At 55.6% G+C, this 18,230-nt stretch overlaps 1 protein-coding gene and 1 long non-coding RNA gene across 2 annotated transcripts in view; one reads left to right on the forward strand and one right to left on the reverse strand.

Annotated features, from left to right (window-relative positions):
• Nucleotides 1-362: 362 nt before the first annotated feature.
• Nucleotides 363-18,230, reverse strand: part of GRIK3 (glutamate ionotropic receptor kainate type subunit 3) — a 228,544-nt gene continuing 210,676 nt past the window's right edge. Inside the window, exons 14-16 of the mRNA XM_040469503.1 lie at nucleotides 9,955-10,177; nucleotides 9,179-9,429; nucleotides 363-6,554 (exon numbers count right to left, since the gene is read on the reverse strand). Coding sequence (XP_040325437.1) covers nucleotides 6,360-6,554; nucleotides 9,179-9,429; nucleotides 9,955-10,177 — 669 coding nt within the window. The 3' untranslated portion in view covers nucleotides 363-6,359. The remainder of the gene's footprint in view (nucleotides 6,555-9,178; nucleotides 9,430-9,954; nucleotides 10,178-18,230) is intronic.
• Nucleotides 15,953-17,317, forward strand: LOC121026750 (uncharacterized). The gene is made up of 2 exons (XR_005788441.1): nucleotides 15,953-16,697; nucleotides 16,901-17,317. It is a non-coding gene; the product is annotated as an uncharacterized LOC121026750 (long non-coding RNA).

Here is an 18,230-nt window from a genome sequence, read left to right on the forward strand (position 1 = left end):
AGCTCAGGCAAGACCTCTGACTGGTCAGGCTTGGATAAGAGGCCCACCCAACATCCCCAGCTGTGGCCAAAGAGGCAGGGTCACATAAGGACACAGTAACTCCCAAGGTAGCTACGTGGATGGTGATGAGTTCGGGACAGATGTGCCCACAAGGAGACAGAGGTCAGACGCCGTGAAGGACAGTCACCACACCCTTCATATCTGAAATAGGAACCAGGGGCCTGGGCTGGAGCCCCCTACCTGCTCACCACTAGGGGCTCCTGCCGGGACACAGTCAGTCGGGGGTGAAAAGGACATAGCGGCCCAGTACCCTCTGGTTCGAAAGAGAGAGAAAAGCAACAGAAAACACACCTCAAGGGGACCCTGTTTTCTAGAAACATGTCTTTATTTAAAATTTAAAACCATATTACTTCATACAGCAAACTGTGCACTTTAATATATCACAGTGTCTTAAAAAGGAAAATAATCAGATTTGTTTGGAAAGTTATTTACATCAGCCTAGAATGATTGGCAAGTAACACAGTTACTATGAAACCCAAATCGTTACAAAATGTTTACAAAAAACTATATTCATAGAAATTCTGCATGTCCACAAAGGGCATCCCCTGAATGGCCCAGAGACCAGTGTGTGGGAACCATGTTGAGTGGGAGAGGGGGGCATCCAGGCACTCTGGTCTGGGTGGTGGGACAGGCCAGGGGTCTCACATGGCACTGTCTGGGGGCTCAGCCCTGGGGCGGGGAACCCAAGTCCCCGACAAGGGAGGCCCAGCCAGGAAGTCGGCCCAGGCAGAGATGGGGTGGGGGTTTGGAGCACAGTGGCATGAGGGCCCCTGGAGCCAGGACAGGCCCCTCCTCGGGGGGCCGGATTCAGATGTGCTCTGGCGGGGGGGCCCCAGAGGCAGATTAGTGCACACCAGCCTGACGCGTGGGACCCGAGCAAAAGGCGGGCTGTTGACCGCACGGAAGTCTACTCTAGTACCTTCTCCCTTGCAGACTCCAGAGGTGCTCTGACCGGTGGCAAGGGCGGGACCACTAGCAAAAAGGCTGGCATTATGTAGAACAGGAAGACCCAGGCGGGGCAGGGCCGGAGGTCTGCAGGTATGGTGGGGGGGGAGGGGGGGCGGTGCTCCCGGCCGACCGCCCTGCCGGGGGAGGTGTAGACAGGGAGAGGAGGCAGACAGATGGCGTGGGCTGTGCTAGGGCCAGAGGGCCTTGCTGGCTTCTCATCTTTCACCGGGTGTCACTGCACTGTTCGCATCTCTGGCTCCTCGGTCACTCCCTAACAGCTGGTCTCTGGGTCAAATGGGTCTGGGGACATTGTCTGCAGTGGGACAAACTTGCTGGCATGACTACAGCCGCTTCCCCGTATCGGGAGGCCCCAGAGTTTTGATCTGTAAAACAGAGACATACTGCAGGGTGGTTTGAGGTCTTCTGTTCTAGAAGGCAGGGGATGGGGACAGGGTCCATAAGTAGGGCACTGGGACATTGCACTGGCATGCTGACAGTGCCTCTGGGGTCATTCCCTCTGAAAAGCGTTTTTTTCCTAGCTGTGAACTGCGTCTCTGTGTGGGGGTGAGAATCTGAGGCAGAGGCCTTCGCCGCCTAGAATGTTCCAGCCTTTGAGGGTATTCCGGGTGGAGCCGGACACATGCCCGGCCACTGTGACAGGCGGAGGTCCCAGGAGCCAGGTCCCGGTAGGGCATTACTCCTCAGGCACAGGCCATAGACACGCTCGGACTGACACAAGGCCTGTCGGTCTCTCCTGCCCTGCCCCCACCCCCAGCAGAGGCTGCCCGGGCAAGGCTCACCTCCCAGCCACAGGGTCCTCTTCTTCAGGGTTTGGAGCTCTGATGTGTGCTCCCCATCCCCGCGGGGCTCTCTGCGGCCCTGCCCCAGGTGGCCTCCATTCCAGACTTGGCTGCTATCGCCCCATCCCTCACCTGGTCCCCACCCATACTGGCTGGGTTATGTACACTCTGTGTGCAGACGTGCAGGGAGGGGTGCGTATACACACGGGCTACGGGTCATATATACACTGTGCATATATATATACATATATATATATACAGCATATATATATATATCTTTTTACATTCATATATATATGGTACAGAACATTAACCTTCTACCAAAAACAGTTTTGTGACGTCACATACGGCCTCAGCTCTGAAATCTTAACTCCAGGGCAAATCCACGACTGAAAAATGAGAGCTCGATTCAAACTGGCATGGGGACAAAGGGCAGGGCCCTTCTACGGCGGCAAGCAGCTGGGCCCCTTCCAGATGTGTCCACTCAGCCTGGGAGACTGTTCCGGATGCGTCTATTCCAGACCTGTCCACAGGACTGGGCTCATTTCTTGCATCTGTCCAAGGGGTTGGTCTGTCCCAGATGTTAGGTCCTTACAGCTGTTCGTCCAGATCCCTCGGTCCTTCCAGATGGCTATCCACACGGGACCAGTCCAGACATGGGCCAGAGTTTGGCCACCTTCCAGATGTTTGTGCATACAGCTGAGAAAGGCTTGGGGAGGGACCGGCCTCACGCTGAGCCACGAAGCAGCAGCTTTGCAAAACTCCACACAGTAACCCCTGGAAAAGCAAGCAGGGAGGGAGCCTCTGACTGTTCTCCGTGAGCGTGTGCCTGGGTCTGTCCCCTGCTCGCCTCCGGTGTAAGGAGGGGAGTGACTTCTCACCACGTGGAAACTTCATCGGATGCTGCCACACCCCTCCCCCATTCTGGGCCATCACAGTCTGTCTGCCAAGTGCATTGGGGAGGAAGCCGGGATGTGCTCTTCTCGTTGAGGCAGTCTTGGCCGTGAGGTGGGGGTGGGGAGGCCCTCCAACCCTCCAGAGACGGAGTCAGCTCACCTGCCAAGAGAGCCTTATTCCCCTGGAGAGGCGCTCGCAGAGCAGGGCCGCCTGATGGCAACAAAGCCGTCAGGGTTTTCTTAACTGTCCACAGCAGAGAGACCAGGAACGGGTCAAGGGGAGAGAGAGAGGAGGAGGGCTCATCGTCCCAAATCCCCAGGGTGGCTGGGGAGGGGGTGGCCCCTCAGTTTGGCCAGGCTGAGCGGGCTGAGAGGAGGCACTGGCAAGGCGGGTGGGAGATGCGGGTGGAAGGTGGGGGTCAGTCTTCTGTGAAGGGAAGGGGTGTGGGGCCAGACGAGGGCGGTCCGGCAGGTGCTCCCGCGAGTCCCGTCTTCCGCGCTGTCAAAGCCAGCTTTTACGCTTCCATGGGCCAACCTCAGTGCCACCGCGTGTGGGCGTGCCCACGGGCACCCTCTGCAGCCCCGGGGTGCACCTGCTGGCAGGGCGGGCCCAGTCTTGACTTCCTCTTGGTCCGCCTCCACGGGAAAACCTTCTGCCCCAGAAGTGCCGCCCGGCACCTCTTCTGCCCCGGGAGAGACGACAGCTCATGCTTGGGCAGAAGCGGTTTCCACTGCACTTTGAACACTGGGCTGGCCTCGAAGCCAAACAGAGGGCACCAGCCGGAGTCTGCACATTCGCCGCACACACGGACATAAGGCTTGAGTGGGAGGGGGAGTCGGGCAGCATTGTCACCCCAATCACTTAAGTACTTTCTGGGAGAGAGGGGGTTCCCAAAGGAGTGGAATGGTGCCCACGACTGTTCACGCCACCGATGAAGCCTCTTCCCAGCCCATGCCACTTCTCTTTCTCCCCCCGCCAGTCCACGTATGCGCGCGGCCCCAGAAGCACACGGCACGTTCACGGAGCGTCATACGCAAAAGCACACGATGTCGACAGATCCTTGTGACCGACGATCTCTCCCCCACAACAGAAGTGCAAATAGACCCTGGTTCCCTGCCTTGCTGATTGTCCATCTGTGCTTCTGCTGCGAGCTGGGAGCACATGTGTGAGTGTGGACACATGTGTGCAAGCATGTTCCCCCCAACACTGAGAAACTCCAGTTCTGCATGGCTTCTTGCATACATGCACTGAGCTGTGCTGCCGTCTGTCTGCTTCTGTCCTCCCTTCTGCTCTCTGCTGCACACACGAGCCCACGCACACACCCACGTGCACCCCTTGATGACATGGCTTCTCCTTTTCAACATTTGGCGATGCTCCGGGGTTCTATCCTGTCCTCCAACCTCTGCCACTGGCGCATAAATGTGCACGCACGTGCACACACACACACACACACACGCACACATAAGCATACCCACTTGTGCACGCGCGTACACATATGTATACTCACCAGAACCCCATTAAGACATGGCTTCTTCTGTTTTTACGTGTATGGGGCTCTGCTGCTTGTCCAGATCTGTCTTCCTCATCCCAAATGCACACGCATGTGTGCACACACACGTCAGAACCCAGGGATTGTGTTCATTTCGTGCCCTGGACTCTGTGAGACGTCCAAATCTGTCCTTCAGCCCCAGCCCCCAAAGCTCACGCACACACAAAGATACACACATGTGCACGCACACACACACTCCTACACATGGAAGCTCACGACAGCATGGCTTTTCCTGTCATTACGTGTTGGCGATGCCGCACATCCAGCTCCCTTCTCCCGCCTCCCAAGCGCACAGCCTGTTGGAGCTGCTGGGATTGCGGGAGCCAGCTGGTCTGGTCCTGCAGCTTCACAGCTTGGAGGAGGAACAGTATTAATCACGAGTCAACTGCACTCTCCTGCTTTGGGAGTCCCTGGGGGGTGGGACTGGAGGTTACCCTTCACCCCGACTGAGAAGGCCCTCGAGATCTCAATGGAGCTCTTCCGTAACCAGACTCCCCGAGCAGAAAAAAGACAGAGGAGGAAGGGCGGTGACTAGTGTCTTCTGGGTCCCTGTCCGGAACCTCCAGCCCTCCCTCCCCTGCTCAGAGACTGCCCTCTGCCCTCGGCAATGGGAAGCCCTGCTGGCCCCATCATGTTCTCTTTAAGGACACTTTGCTCCTAACCCTTCCACGTCTCATTCCTTTTCTAGAATCGTAAGACTTCTAGAGCATCCATTCTACCTAGCTGGAACCCACAGATCATCTGGTCCACCCGACTGTTACCCCATCTGCGAGTATTTCTTTGCTGTACCCCCCAACCCCACCAAGTCCAAGCTGCTCTGGACAAGAGACTGGGGCCAAGATGGGGCCTGTGTCTCTGTGTGGGGTCTTTGGTTAATTATCCAGGAGGCAGCTTTTCTTTCACCGTTCTTGGGGCCTCTGTGAGCTCTGATATTCTGTCCCTGAAAACTTTCTTTCACTGGGGAGCATCTTTAGGTTTGGCAAGCCCAGGACACCAACAGTTCTTTAGGGACCGTCTGGCTTTCCCCATCTACCCCAAAGTTAGCCTGTGCAGCAGGACTGTGATCCTTCTTGTGAGGAGGGGTGACGACGTTCACTTCAACCTAGGCTTCTCTTCTCCTTCCGAGATGACAGAAGGAGGTCAAGGTCAATCGGCCAGGAATGGAGAGTTGCTGACGAGTAGATGGCGAAGCGCCCGAGCTCTCAAATGCCACTAGGGTTTAGAAAACAGCCCAGTGACCAGCAAAATGAGACCCAATGGCTCAAGGGCCTATGGGATTTCCATGGAATCCATTGTTCTTCTGGCCTCAAATACTGACTGAATCTCTGGTCATCCTTTGTGAGAGATTCAGGGGGGGGCCTCTATCCTCGGGCCAGAAAGAAAATTTGCTCTGACCGCTCCCCCCCCCCCCCCACTTTATACTCCTGGAGACCTCCTTGAGGAATGGGAGCCATTGGACGTTGTCCAGAAGAATTCAAGATGGCGGCCTCTGTGCATTCTCCTCTCTCCCATACCGCAAACTCCTCTTTTTCTCTATGGGGCTTTCTGCCTCCAACTTTGCAAAGGTGGGGGCTGCCTGAGACCAGGACTATGTGAGCAGCCTCTGAGGGTGAAGGTCTTCCTTCTGCTCAAGACGTGTGGGGTGGCCAACCCATCTTCAGCTCCCAATGGCTGCCACACTACAACCCTTAAAGTACCCAAGGTTTGTCTCTGGTCTCACGGTCGAGGCCCAGGAGGCCTGGGCTCATGGGGGAAAGAGTGGCAATGTAAGAGCCGTGTCTCATTTTCTTTGGCCTCTGCAGGGCCGTGGTAGAAACTTCTGACTGTTGAGGAGAATCGAGGGGCAGGGGAGTTTGGCCTGAGAGGCATGTGCTTCCTTTGGCCTTGGCTGTCTCGGCTGGCAGCTTTAGAAACCCACAGAAGAAATGAGAGGCAAGTGGGGGCCTGCTGGTCTCCTGGTAGGTAAGGGCAGAAGGCTCCTGGCCCAGCAGGCAGGCAACGGCCCTGGTCCCCAAGCCCAGTGTGGGCACGGGGGAGGTGCCTTCCAGTCTCCTTTGCTTTCCTCTGCCCTGCCCCCAGGCCTTCGGTCCCCACCCCACCTGTGCTTAGGGGAATACAGGGGCCAATGGTGTGCTGCAGGCCATGCTGTCCTTGCCCGGAAGCCGGCGATCGTTGAATGTGTGCATGTTGATGACCGCGTCGGTCTTGACCATCATGGGAGGCTGCGGCTTGTGCTTGACCCGACGCTGGCAGGTGAGGGAGAAACGGATCTCGTCGGCTACGGTGCTGCAGAAGGAGCGCTGGGGTGGGGTGGGAGGGAGGGCAAGGGGCACATGGGTGAGGCTTGGCCTTGCAACCCCAGCCAGTGCCTCCCTTTCCTCCCCAGGCTGTGCCAAGGCTGCCTGTCTCTCTCTCTCTCACCTTCAGGCCACCCACCCGCTGCCAACTCAGGATGACCAGTTTGTGGGGCAGCCTACAAAGCATTACATTCTTGTTTGGAGACTAAGGGAGATAGGGCAGGTAGTATCATCCTATCCCCATTTCACAGAGGAGCAAACTGAGGCTCTGATTGGCACGTACCTTAAAGTTTGAGGAGCTGACCTGTCTGATTTTTCTCCACTAGATTCTGAGGGCAGGAACCAAACCAGCCTCGTCCGGGTGAGCCCAGCTCTGGCCTGGCCCAGAGTCAAGCTTAAGAAACACCCGGTGAATGTACGGGTAACCTTTCCCCTGGGAGGGCTTCCAACTGAGGGGAGAATCACTGTGCTCCCGCTAGGGAAAGTCCAGCATGTTTCTCAAGGTGCGCAACTGGGAGGCGGGTCCCTGTGAGGCAGCGGGGTGGCAGTGGCTTCTGGCCTGGGTCCCTCATGGGCACCCAGAAGGGAAGGCAAAGGTACAGCTTTGCCTGCAGGTATCTGAGGGCAGTGGCTCCTCTGAGCCCAACAGACGGAGGCTGTCCTGTGACTTGTCTGGCAGACAGGGGGCGCTGTTGATAGCTCAACTTCTGCATGAGGTCAGGGTATTAGCACACCCAGGCACCTGTGGGCGGCTGGTGTGGTGCAGGGGAATTCGAATTCTGGCTCTGCCTCTAAACCGCTTCCCCTCCAAGCTTCCCCTGTTCACCCACTAAACACAGAATAGCCTCCCTCTTACCTCCCTTATTCATTCTGAAAATATTTATTGCGGGCCTGCTATGTTCCATGCACTGTTCTAAATGTTAGGCCTACAGACGTGAAAAAGACAGGTCTCAGCCCTCACGGAGCTTACGGTCTAGGATGTGATGGAAACAGGTAATAAACTTGCAAGCAAATAAATCACTTCAGGGAATGGTAACTATCTCTAAGAGAATAAACCAGTGGAATGGGATAGAGCGGGGGCTGGCCGTGGGGGCAGGTGGGGAAGGCTACTTGAGTGGTGGCATTTGAGCTGAAACCTGAATGGCTAGAACAGGCCAACGACAGGGTGCTCTGGGGCAAGAGCATTGCAGGTGGCTGGAACAGCATGTGCAAATGGCCTGGGGCTGAACTGTGTTTGGTGTGTTAAGGACTAAAAAGAAGACCGATGTGTGTGGAGCAGAGTAAAGGAGTTCAGTGTGAGAGGGAGAAAGTCAGACAAGTGGACCAAGACCAGGTCTGGTAGGCTTTTGGGGAAATGTGGAGCTCATGCCAATGGTATTGGGAATTCCTAAAGAATTTGGTGGTTCTTTTTTAATGTATTGTAATTTTTTTTAGCCATTCTTTTTGATTGGACGTCAAGGGTTCCCCCCCCACGCCATTCTTCACGTGACAATTAACACTTCCGTGAACATCCTCGTAAATAAAACTGCATCTACCCTTGGCCACTTCCACTGGGTGCGTTTCGAAAAGTAGAAATTCACTGTCAAAATGTGTGGCCACTTTTAAGACTCTGTCCAGACCGCAAAGTTGCCTTCCAAAAACGTATCCGCTTGGACTGATCCCAGCAATACGGGAACATGTCCCTTTCCTCCTGCCCAGGAGAAATGCGACACCAAGAATGATCTTTCCCCTTCCTCTTTGCTGACTCTGGCTTTCTGATTATAAAGGGCCCTATTTCATTTCTGATGGATGTAAAAAGTGCCTGTTTTGAATGGTCCCTTCCACACGGGACTTAACTGCAGTCTCCTTCCACGCTGGCCCTATGTCCCTTTGAACTTCTCTGTGAGAGGGACCTCTGTCCAGCCCTCAACTCACGTGCACATTTAAATCACCCTATAAGTACGCTTTCTTAAGACACCAACGCCAGGCTCTGCCACAGACCAATTAAAACCGTCTCTGGGAGTGAGGCCAGGACATTAGCACTTAAAAAACTCTCTCCCTGTGATTCTAATTTGCTACCAAGACCCAGAAACATTGCTCAACCACACTTGAATTAATCAGATGGGTTGAGCAGACTTCTCCTGCATGTACACTTGGGCCAGACCTCTTAACATTCTTTTCTTTTTTAAACTTTTGATTATGGAAATTTCCAACTATATGCAGGAGAGGGAAGCGTATAATGAATCCCTATGTAACCATCACCGAGCTCCAACAATTACCATGGAGGGTTTTGTGCAGGGGAACGACACGGTTTGAATTAAGTGTGAAACAGGGCACTAGCTGTGTATGGAGAGCGGATGGGAGTGGGGAGGTAGGAAGGCCAGACTGGAGGCTGTCGCACGGTCCAGCTGGAGGCGAGGGGGCTTGTCCTGGAATGGAACAGCAGCGGTGGGAGTGTGTGCTCGGAGTCAGAGCAGGGGTGGGGCCGGCGGGCCTCCTGGTCGGTGGGGGGGGGGGGGGGGCAGGGGGAGGCAGGGGGGGCTCAGATACCCCGTGCGCTTGGGAGGCACGAACCCACGAACCCAGCTGGAACCCTGTCCTCCCTTCTGCCTCCCCTCCCCGCGCAGGTCCCGGTCCTCGAGGCTCACCTGCTCTCGCTCCGCTGTTTTGCGGAGCTTGTACACAAACTCGCCCACGGCCACCAGCACGGACAGGACCAGCCCGGCGGCCAGGACGATGAAGATGCCCCCGATCTTCTGGACGCCCAGGGCGCTGGCCTCTTTGTTTTCCTCCTCGGGACACCCGCTGCCTCGCCACCACTTCTCCTTCATGATGTGGAGCTTGTCTTCCTCCTGCAGCTGCAGGATGGCAATGGTGATCTTGTCCCGGTACGGGGAGCCTGCGTGGGGGACAGGGGTCCGGCTGGCAGCGGCATTCAGTGCCGTGTGCGTTCGCCCTGCCGGCACCCTGCTCGGTGCTGGCCACCACCTCCGTAGGCTCACAAAAGCCCCTCTTTGAATGATCTACGGTGTTTGGGTGGGAGAAACGTCCTGATTTGGGGTGGGGAGTTTTGCCTAGGAGTCCCTGTCTCCACAGGCCCCTGGAACGCACGGTGTATCTGGGCTGCATCAGCAGGGGAAAAGTCAGGGAGAACAGCCATGACCTCTGAACGGACCCCACCCCCACCCCCGCCCTGCCTCACCCCGCCTCTGGGTTGCCCCCAGCTCTCCTCTGCCTAGGCCCCGGCTGACCCCGCGAGGTTGGGACGTACGCCTTGGTCTCTGGGCTGAAGAAATGCCACCTTTTTAGATTCGGTGGGATGAGCTGGGAGAGGGGGCAGAAGACTGTGTGTGTGGGTGGATGTGGGGGCCCTGCCCATCCTCTGTCCCCCAAGCCCCACTCCCGCCTGCAGCCCCTCGCTCACCCATGGGTGTGCCAATGCCGTAGCCCTTGGAGTCGATGAGGCCCCCGATCTGCGTAAGGTTGCAGTTCCTCTGGGTGACGTACTCGATGGTCGTGGACTCCATGAGCAGCGCATAGTCGGCCGTCAGGGTCCTCTGGATGCCTTCCTCGTTGTTCTTCACCAACGCCGAGGGCTTGCTGCTCATGAAGGCCCACATCTTCTCAAAGGTGGAGATCTTGGATTTCTGGGCCACGAGGGGAGGGGGGGATGCACACAGTCACTGAGCACACCGGGGGCCAAGTACCATACCCTCTACTTAGCAGCGCTCTAGCCACTGAACCCTGTCTACGGCCCTCAGAGGAAAGAATGCGACCCGTTGCTCAGACGTGGATACTGAGGCCCTGGGAGAGGAGGTCCCGACACACACAGTTGGGGAGTGATGAAGCCGGGATTCAGACTCAGCCCCCCGCCCCGCCCCCCCCCCGAAACGCCTGGCTCTTTGCCGTGGCGCAGTGATTTTCAGACTGACTGTTTTTTAAATGAGTTTCCTTCCTCTGACATGTATTAAAGGTCTACATGTGCAGGCCTTGTTCTAAGAGCTTTATCTGCATTAACTGGCTGATTCTCCACGACGATCCGAGGAGGCGGGTACTACCCTTGGCTCCGTTCTACGGAAACGGAAGCATGGCCAAGTAACCTGCTCAAGGTTAGTAGCAAATTTAGGCTTCGAACCCAGGCCATCTGGCTCTAGAGTCCATGCTCCTAACCACTGAGCTTCACTGCCTCATAGAAACCTCTGTGAGGGTAGACAGGGAGAAGTGGATGCCAGTGAGGGCAAAGCTTGGTGGGTTCTGGCCTCCCCCCACTTCCACTGCAGCCAAAGAGGGCTCCCCCTGTGTGCCGTGTTCCAGGGGAAGGCGAGGGTTTGTCTGTTGTGCTTCATTGAGGAGGGGGGGGGCGAGAAGTGGGGGCAGTCAGAGCAGGTGGTCTGCAGGCCCTTTATCTCCTGTGATTGTCCCCAGAGCAACCCCGGGCTGGACGCTGCTGTGCGAACACAGCTAGCATGGCTAAGATCAGGCCTGGTGGGTGGGCAGCTGTGCTTGCCCCCGGCTGGCTGGGGAGACTCAGAGAAGGTGTGGGGGGCAGGGAGAGGGGGCCGAGGTTGAACGTCCCCTGCTGCCGAGAAGAATGGGCAGATCAGGCTGCACAGCATTCCTGAGTTTTCTCAGGAAGTTACAGCCAGCCAGCTAGCTGCTCCCAGCGGGGGGGAATGGCCCTGCCTCCAGGGTCCCCAGGGGAGCAGGTGGCTCTGTGGGCCCCACTGTGCCCGGCCGCTTCCAAGTCTAGCTGTGCCTGTCTGTGATGTCAGCCTGTCTCACTGGCACCCGGCCCAGCTCCGGTGTGCGTGACAGCAGGGGTGTGCTTGAACAGGGCTGGTGCAGGGCCGGGGGGATGGGGAGGGGATGGGAAAGAAGCTGTGTCTGTCAGGAGTCAGGGCGGTGGGGGCAGGGGCTGGGAGGAAAGTTGTATCTACTATTCTCCGGGGCCTTCTGGGTCTGGTAAGGGCTGTCCTCTCCAAAACTGGCTCCTGGAGGCCCAAGCATGCCTAGGGGAGCGGGGTGCCCCAAAGCAGCAGGCAAGACCCCACTCCTCCGGGCCTGAGGGCACCTTCCCAGAGAAGCAGCCACCATCCCACCTGCAAATATACCTGCCTCAAAGCTGAAGGCCCTTGATGGGTTCCATTCGAGTGGCAAGCTGGCTGCTCCCAGCAACCCAGCCATCCTACTTCCTATTCCTGCTTACAGCTACTCCACCATCAGCTACTCTGACCTCCTCAACCCTTGTCTCCAAACCCCGTGCTCTCCAGCTACTCCATCTCGCCAGCTACTCTCCCCCCTCAGCTCCTCCTGCGCCACCCCCCCCACCCAGGCCCTCTCCCGACTAACCATTCTTGCCCTTAAAAGCATTCCTTTTTTCGAGACTTTCTGAGTCCTCAGACATTGCTTATCTTCTAGATAATTTCTGGGATCCAGACTCTCCTTCTCTGGCTCCTTTTATCCCACAGGGCCTTTCTCACTCTGCCCAGGTTCACTGTGCTAGGAAGCTTCTATCTAGCTCCAGAGATCCCGTCCCTGGTACTCATGCCCTTGCACATAATCCCCTCCCCTTGAGTGCGGACTGGACTACTGATTTGCTTTGAACTCCCCCTGCCCCCATCACGAGTGATGGGATGTCACTCCTAAGATTAGGCTCCAGGAGACTGGCCCTCTTGCTCGCACTCTCGCTGGCTGCTCTGATGGCAGCTGGCTGCCATGCGAGTCGCCCTGTGGAGAGGCCCACGTGGCCAGGAACAGAGGGCAGCCTCCAGCCAGCAGCGAACACAGAGCTGAAGCCTTCAGTGCAACAGCGCGGGAGGAACTGACTGCTGACAACAACCATGTGAGCGAGCTTGGAGGCGCAGCTTTGGGATGACTGTGGCCTTAGGCAACACCTCGACCGCAGCCTGTCACAGTCTCCGCGCAGAGGACCCAGCTAAGCTGTGCTGCTTCCCAACCCACAGTCGGTGAGATCGTAATGCCATTGTTTTAGGACACTCGGTTTCATGTAATCAGCTGTCCAGCAAAAGGTAACAAATACACTCTCTCACCCACATACGCACACAAGCTACTGCTGTTCCTCAGATCGTTGTTTTTTTCAGATAATCAGTTCCGATGATTCCTCTAACCAGGTCATCCAAGTCCAATCACCCCTAGTGCCAAGTATACGTGCTCCTCAGATACTCTGTCTTCATGGTCATTATAACTAAGTACTATTATCCCATCAGTGGCTCTGGAACCTCAGCTTCTTTTCCATCTCAGTCTCTCCTGCTTCCAAATTCTCCTTCCATCAGAGGTGGGAACCAGGTGTTGATGAGACTGTCAGGGCTCCCCTTATACCTCTTAATGCATTAATCCATCTATTCATCCATCCATCCAACCATCCTTCCATCCAACCAACCATCCATCCATCCATCCATCCAACCATCCTTCCATCCAACCAACCAACCATCCTTCCATCCATCCATCCATCCATCCATCCATCCATCCATCCATCTAACCATCCTTCCATCCAACCAACCAACCATCCATCCAACCATCCATCCATCCAACCATCCATCCATCCATCCATCCTTCCATCCAACCAACCATCCATCCATCCATCCATCCATCCATCCATCCATCCATTCTTCCATCCATCCACCCAACCACCCACCCATCCATCCATTCTTTTATCCATCTATCCATCACTCAACCATGCATCCACTTCTCCACCTCACCCATCTTACCCACCACTCTCCCATGAAACCAGTCATCCATCAGTAAATCCCAAGTGCTGGCAAAAGTAACTTGACAACGAACCACTCAGGAAGCCCTGCCCCACTCCTTCTGTCTCAGAAAGTGATGAGAACTCATCCTCATTCGGCAAACTCCTCCCTGCATCCTCCCCCAACACCTTATTCCTTCTTTCCACAGCAAGTCGAGCAGAAGCAGGGTTCTGCCATCAAAACATATGTTCTTTCCAGTAACACTCCACCATAAATGGAGACAGAAATTTCTTTCGGGGGTTGTGTGTGTGTGTGTGTGGGGGGGGGGGGGGGGTGTTGAGGCTGAAGGCCTCCAGTAGCCTCAAAGCTGAAGGATTACAGGGAGGGAGCTGGTAAGAACACCAGGAAGCTAGGGCCTCTTGAGAGGAGAGGTGACAAAAAGGCGTGAAGACGGCTGTGATGCTGATTTCAAGAGGTTCAGCTCTCCCAGTTCCAGTGTCAACAAATTCTCACCTCCAAACTTTAAACAGGTGGTTCTGAAATCTGCCTCCCTAGAATGGCCACTGACTGTGCTTCTGTATTTTGGGGCTCCCGTTTTCAGATGCTCAGTCATATCCACTCACGGTCTCTGGCTCCCCTTAAATTCCTTCCTTCTGTCTTCCAGGGATTCTGTGATTCCAAGGCACATCTCTGAAAAGCTGTCTTCTAGCAGGGCCCATCTGAGGCAGGGAGAGATATAGCCAGGGCCCCTCCTGGAGTCTCAGGTCGGAGCTATGATCACCACCCCAGGGAACGGAGTCCCGCACACCTATGGCTCCCACGTCATCCTGCCTGTCCCAGCTCCAGTGGGAACCTTAATAAGCATTGCTTCAGGGCCAGTCACCCAAATCAATTAATGGAATCGTTTGGAGCCGCCAATACAGGGCGACGTGCCAGGACGGAGAGGCTTTTTTTATCAGTAAAATTGGCAAGAAAGTAAGTTTCAGGCTCACGACTTTCAATTCCAGCCTCCTCAAAGAAGTAAATTGATTTTCCCCAACTGAAGATACTTAATCTTGAGAATTTAACATTTCTGTACAAGAAAAATGTATATATATATATATATATATATATATATATATATATATACATTTCAAAGGGAGCTGAATCCCAGGGAACAGGTGCAGAGAGGCAGAAGCAATGTGATTCCATGCGAGACCTTGGGTATTTTCCATGTTGGAGAGGAGACCTTTCCTCAAATTAACTGGCTTGCTTATCCCTGGGTGTGGAGGCTTTGGCAGTTAATCATGTCTCCTGGATTATTTCCTCAGGGACCAGGTGGCTTCCCGGAGTCTGCTGCTTCTGCCCGCCATTACATGTCACCTCACCAGGACAGACTCACGGACCCTCCAGTCTAGCGGTCACCCTGCTGTCCGCACACGCCCCCTGAGGCTTGCCTGGGAAGGCGGGGGCTGCAGGCTGGGGATAGAGGCGGCAGGAGGGGTCAGCTCTGTTGCATGGACTCTGGTGTCATGCCAACCTGGGTTCAAATGCCAGCTCCTTCTGGGACCACAGGCAAGTGACGTCACAAAGCTGAGCCTCATCTTCCACCTCTGTCAAATGAGAGCTGGCTTAGCACAGGGCTGGGTCCCTAGGAAGTGCTGGACAAGTGGATGACATCATTATTGCTCTTTAAGGCTAACTTCTCTCATCTGGAAATCGGGGATAATAATTGCTATAATGTAGAGTTTCTATAGAAAATAAATGACGCAAAGCGCAGGGTAGGAAAGCCCGGTGCTGACGGGGGCCAGGGAGGGCGCTGTAAAATAAGTAGGAAATGCTGAGTGGAATTGATACACTGGAGAGATTGATACTTGCCTCTTGGCTCCCACAACTGGTGCTCAGCGAGAGAGCAGCTCAGTGATGCCAAATCTTTCACATTTTCAAGAAGCTGGAAATGTGAATTTTTTAAATGCAAAAAGCTCTCAATTTTAAAATGCTGGCAACTCACGTAAGAAAATGCAAGCGATGTATGGCCCCCAAAACTGCATCTGTGGGCTGAAGAGGCCTGCGTATCTCCAGTTTCAACAACAAACAATAAACACAGTTAACACTTAGGGCATGTATAACTCCGTGTCAGCTCCGGTTTTAAGCTGTTTACGTGAATTATCCCACTTAATCATCTCAGTAACTCTGCGAGATGGGTACTATTATCATACCCATTCCATAGATGAGCAAACGAAGGCACAGAGAGGTCCTCAGGAACAGTAGTTTTCAGTCACTTCCCCTCATCACTGGCCCAGCCCTGCACCTGTCCCTGCCCCTCTGCCTGCCCTCTCGGGATCTCTCCTATTCTGAGGATCTCGGGGCTCCTTCTGAGTTCTTAGCTCTGTGCGGAGGCATACGACCATCCCGTGAGGGGCACCAAGGTCCTTCACAAAGCCCACAGACCCAGGGGAAGGGAGATTCACCAGGTGTCCGCTGGCTGGTCCCTCTCCAAATCCTTTGGGGACTACGGGGCAAAAGGAGAAAAGGGTCCGGCCTGCTTCCCAGTCTTCTGGGTCAGCCAACCAGCGGAACATCTGACTTGGGTGCTTCTGCGTCCAGCACTGGGCTAACCACTGTACGTGCGGTAGCTCGTTGAGTCCTCTCACTGAGTGACGTCTGGTGGCAATCAGTATCCACGTCATACAGGTGAACAAAACGAGGCTCAGAGAAGTAGTGACTTACCCAAGGTCCCCCAGCAGAGACAACAAGTCCTGGGCGGTCTGACTTTAAGACGGATGTGACTGGACAGGGCCAGGCTGCACGGCACCGAACCCGTCCCGGTCCTTGCGTTTTGGCCCTCCGACCCTCCTTCTGCTTGAAGGCAAGACTCTGACCCTGGACAGGCCGGCAGATGGGTCAGGAGAAACTGGAGGCTGAGATAGGGTGAGGCTTCCAGCTCAGGGAAGAGTCAGCTGAGCGGCTGGAAGGTGGGGGGCTGGACAGAGGCCTCTCCAGGAACTCTCCAGGCTCCCTTGCTACAGCAGGGCAGGGCTATACAAGAGGGAGGGGCTGACGGTGCCAGAGCCCCAGGGAGCTGGAATTCTTGGCCCCCAGCTCTGGTCTCTGCCCTGAGCGGCTGTGTGTGTCTCACACGCAGTCCCTCCCTCTGCGATGTGCCTGCCTCGCGCCAGCACCAAAGGGGGCTAAATCCTCGGAGAGGCTGTTTTCCTACGGCTTCTCCTTTCAAAGCTGCCCAAAGAACACGCTTCCCCAATGTTCTTCTTTACATTTTGCCTACATATTTTTACAGCCAAACAGTGCTTTCAAAGACTTCCTTTTTTCATCTCCTAATTAATTTTTATCTTCCCAGACGGAGGGAGGACAGCACAGGAGACGCTGTTTGTGATGTCTGCTGCTCCCCGACAACTCTTCAAATGCAATTTCCTTTGGAATGCCGGGGCGCCTTGAGCCGCCCCGTCTCCCAGGCTGCAGGGTGGGCACGGGGCTCTGGCGCACCCCCTCCCCTTCGGTGGGGGGGGGGGGGGGGCGGCGGCGCTCTGTAGGAGCACACGAAGTTCCCCTGCCCTGCACCCCAGGATGTTCAGGGAGCCACCTGCTCAGTTCCTGCCCTTAACACGTCTCCTGCACCTGCTCTACTTGGCTTCTGCCTCTTTTTTTTTCCAAACTCTAATTCAGCGACAGCGTCCGCTCAACGTGTATCGCTTGAACAACGACGCGGGATGCAGTGGGACCGTGTGGACTGGGGATACGCACTGGCTGCAGCTCTGCTCTTCCCCAACCGAATCCCAGACCGTGGCTGACTCCTTAGAGAAGCCGCATGCACACAGCGACAGAGAGCACGGCCCCTGGTGCCAGACCGCAGGGGTTCAAATCCCGGCTCTACATTTCATTAGCTGTTGATCTTAGGCAAGTCCGTGTGAACTCAGGCCACTTTTGAGCCTGCTTTCCTCAGGGGTAGAATGGGAGATGATCACAATGGTCTCTACCTTCCAGAGTTGTGAGGAGGACACACACGGATACAGGCCAAGTGCATGGAATGTTGCCCGGCACCCAGTGAGTGCTTGATAAATGTTACTATTATCGTCGACCTTGCCAATGTCTCCTAGGCTCCCTGTGTCTACTCCTGAAGCTGATCCCCATCCGACCCTAGCGCCATATTCACTCATGGGCAGGGGAGAGGGGGAGGAAGCAAGCTTGTCCGGGAAACTTCTGGGTGGGTGTTGGCTTCTACCTCATCATCCGAGGCAGGGTTAGGGTCCCCATGGTCAAGCTCCTCTTGGCCTGGAAAGCATTCCCACTGCTGTTGCCAGAGAAAAGGGAGCCTGGGCAGGAAGAGCTGCGCTTGGATTAAAGCAGGAGGCAATGTAGGGGCGCCAGGGTGGCTCAGTCGGTTGAGCGTCCGACTTCGGCTCGGTCATGATCTCGCGGTTCGTGGGTTCGAGCCCCGCGTCGGGCTCTGGGCTGACGGCTCAGAGCCCGGAGCCTGCTTTGGATTCTGGGTCTCCCTCTCTCCCTGCACCTCCCTGTCTTGCACTCTGTCTCTCTCTCTCTCTCTCTCTTTCAAAAATAAACATTAAAAAAAAAAGCAGGAGGCAACGTAGCCAGACATCCAGAGGAATTAATTGGTGATCAGGAGAGCAGGAAAGTGGAGTTGGTCCCGCAGGAGATGCGAGTTGCTGTTTCTGGCCGGCGGCCCTTGTGAGCCTGGGCCCTCGTGCCCCAGCATCCCAGCTGGGTGACAGCATCTGTGTCCCTCCCCCGCCCTCCTCGCTGCACTGTTTGCAGGGAAGGTGCGTGAGGGCGGAGCAGGCTGCCGGGGGTGCTGCTTGATGCTGAGGACAGAGGCTCGGCGGGGAGCTGGAACTAGGCTCTTGGAAGCCAATCTGAGCATCTTAGCGTGGTGGGAGGCAAGGGCATCCAATCAGCGGCAATGAGCCTGCACCGGCCTTATTTATGCCGCTTCCCTTTGATCGGGAGCCCTGCTTAGAGATGGGCTCATGTGTAA

Source organism: Herpailurus yagouaroundi, unplaced genomic scaffold, assembly GCF_014898765.1.
Source record: "Herpailurus yagouaroundi ecotype Mexico unplaced genomic scaffold, PumYag 77, whole genome shotgun sequence".
Taxonomy (NCBI): domain Eukaryota; kingdom Metazoa; phylum Chordata; class Mammalia; order Carnivora; family Felidae; genus Herpailurus; species Herpailurus yagouaroundi.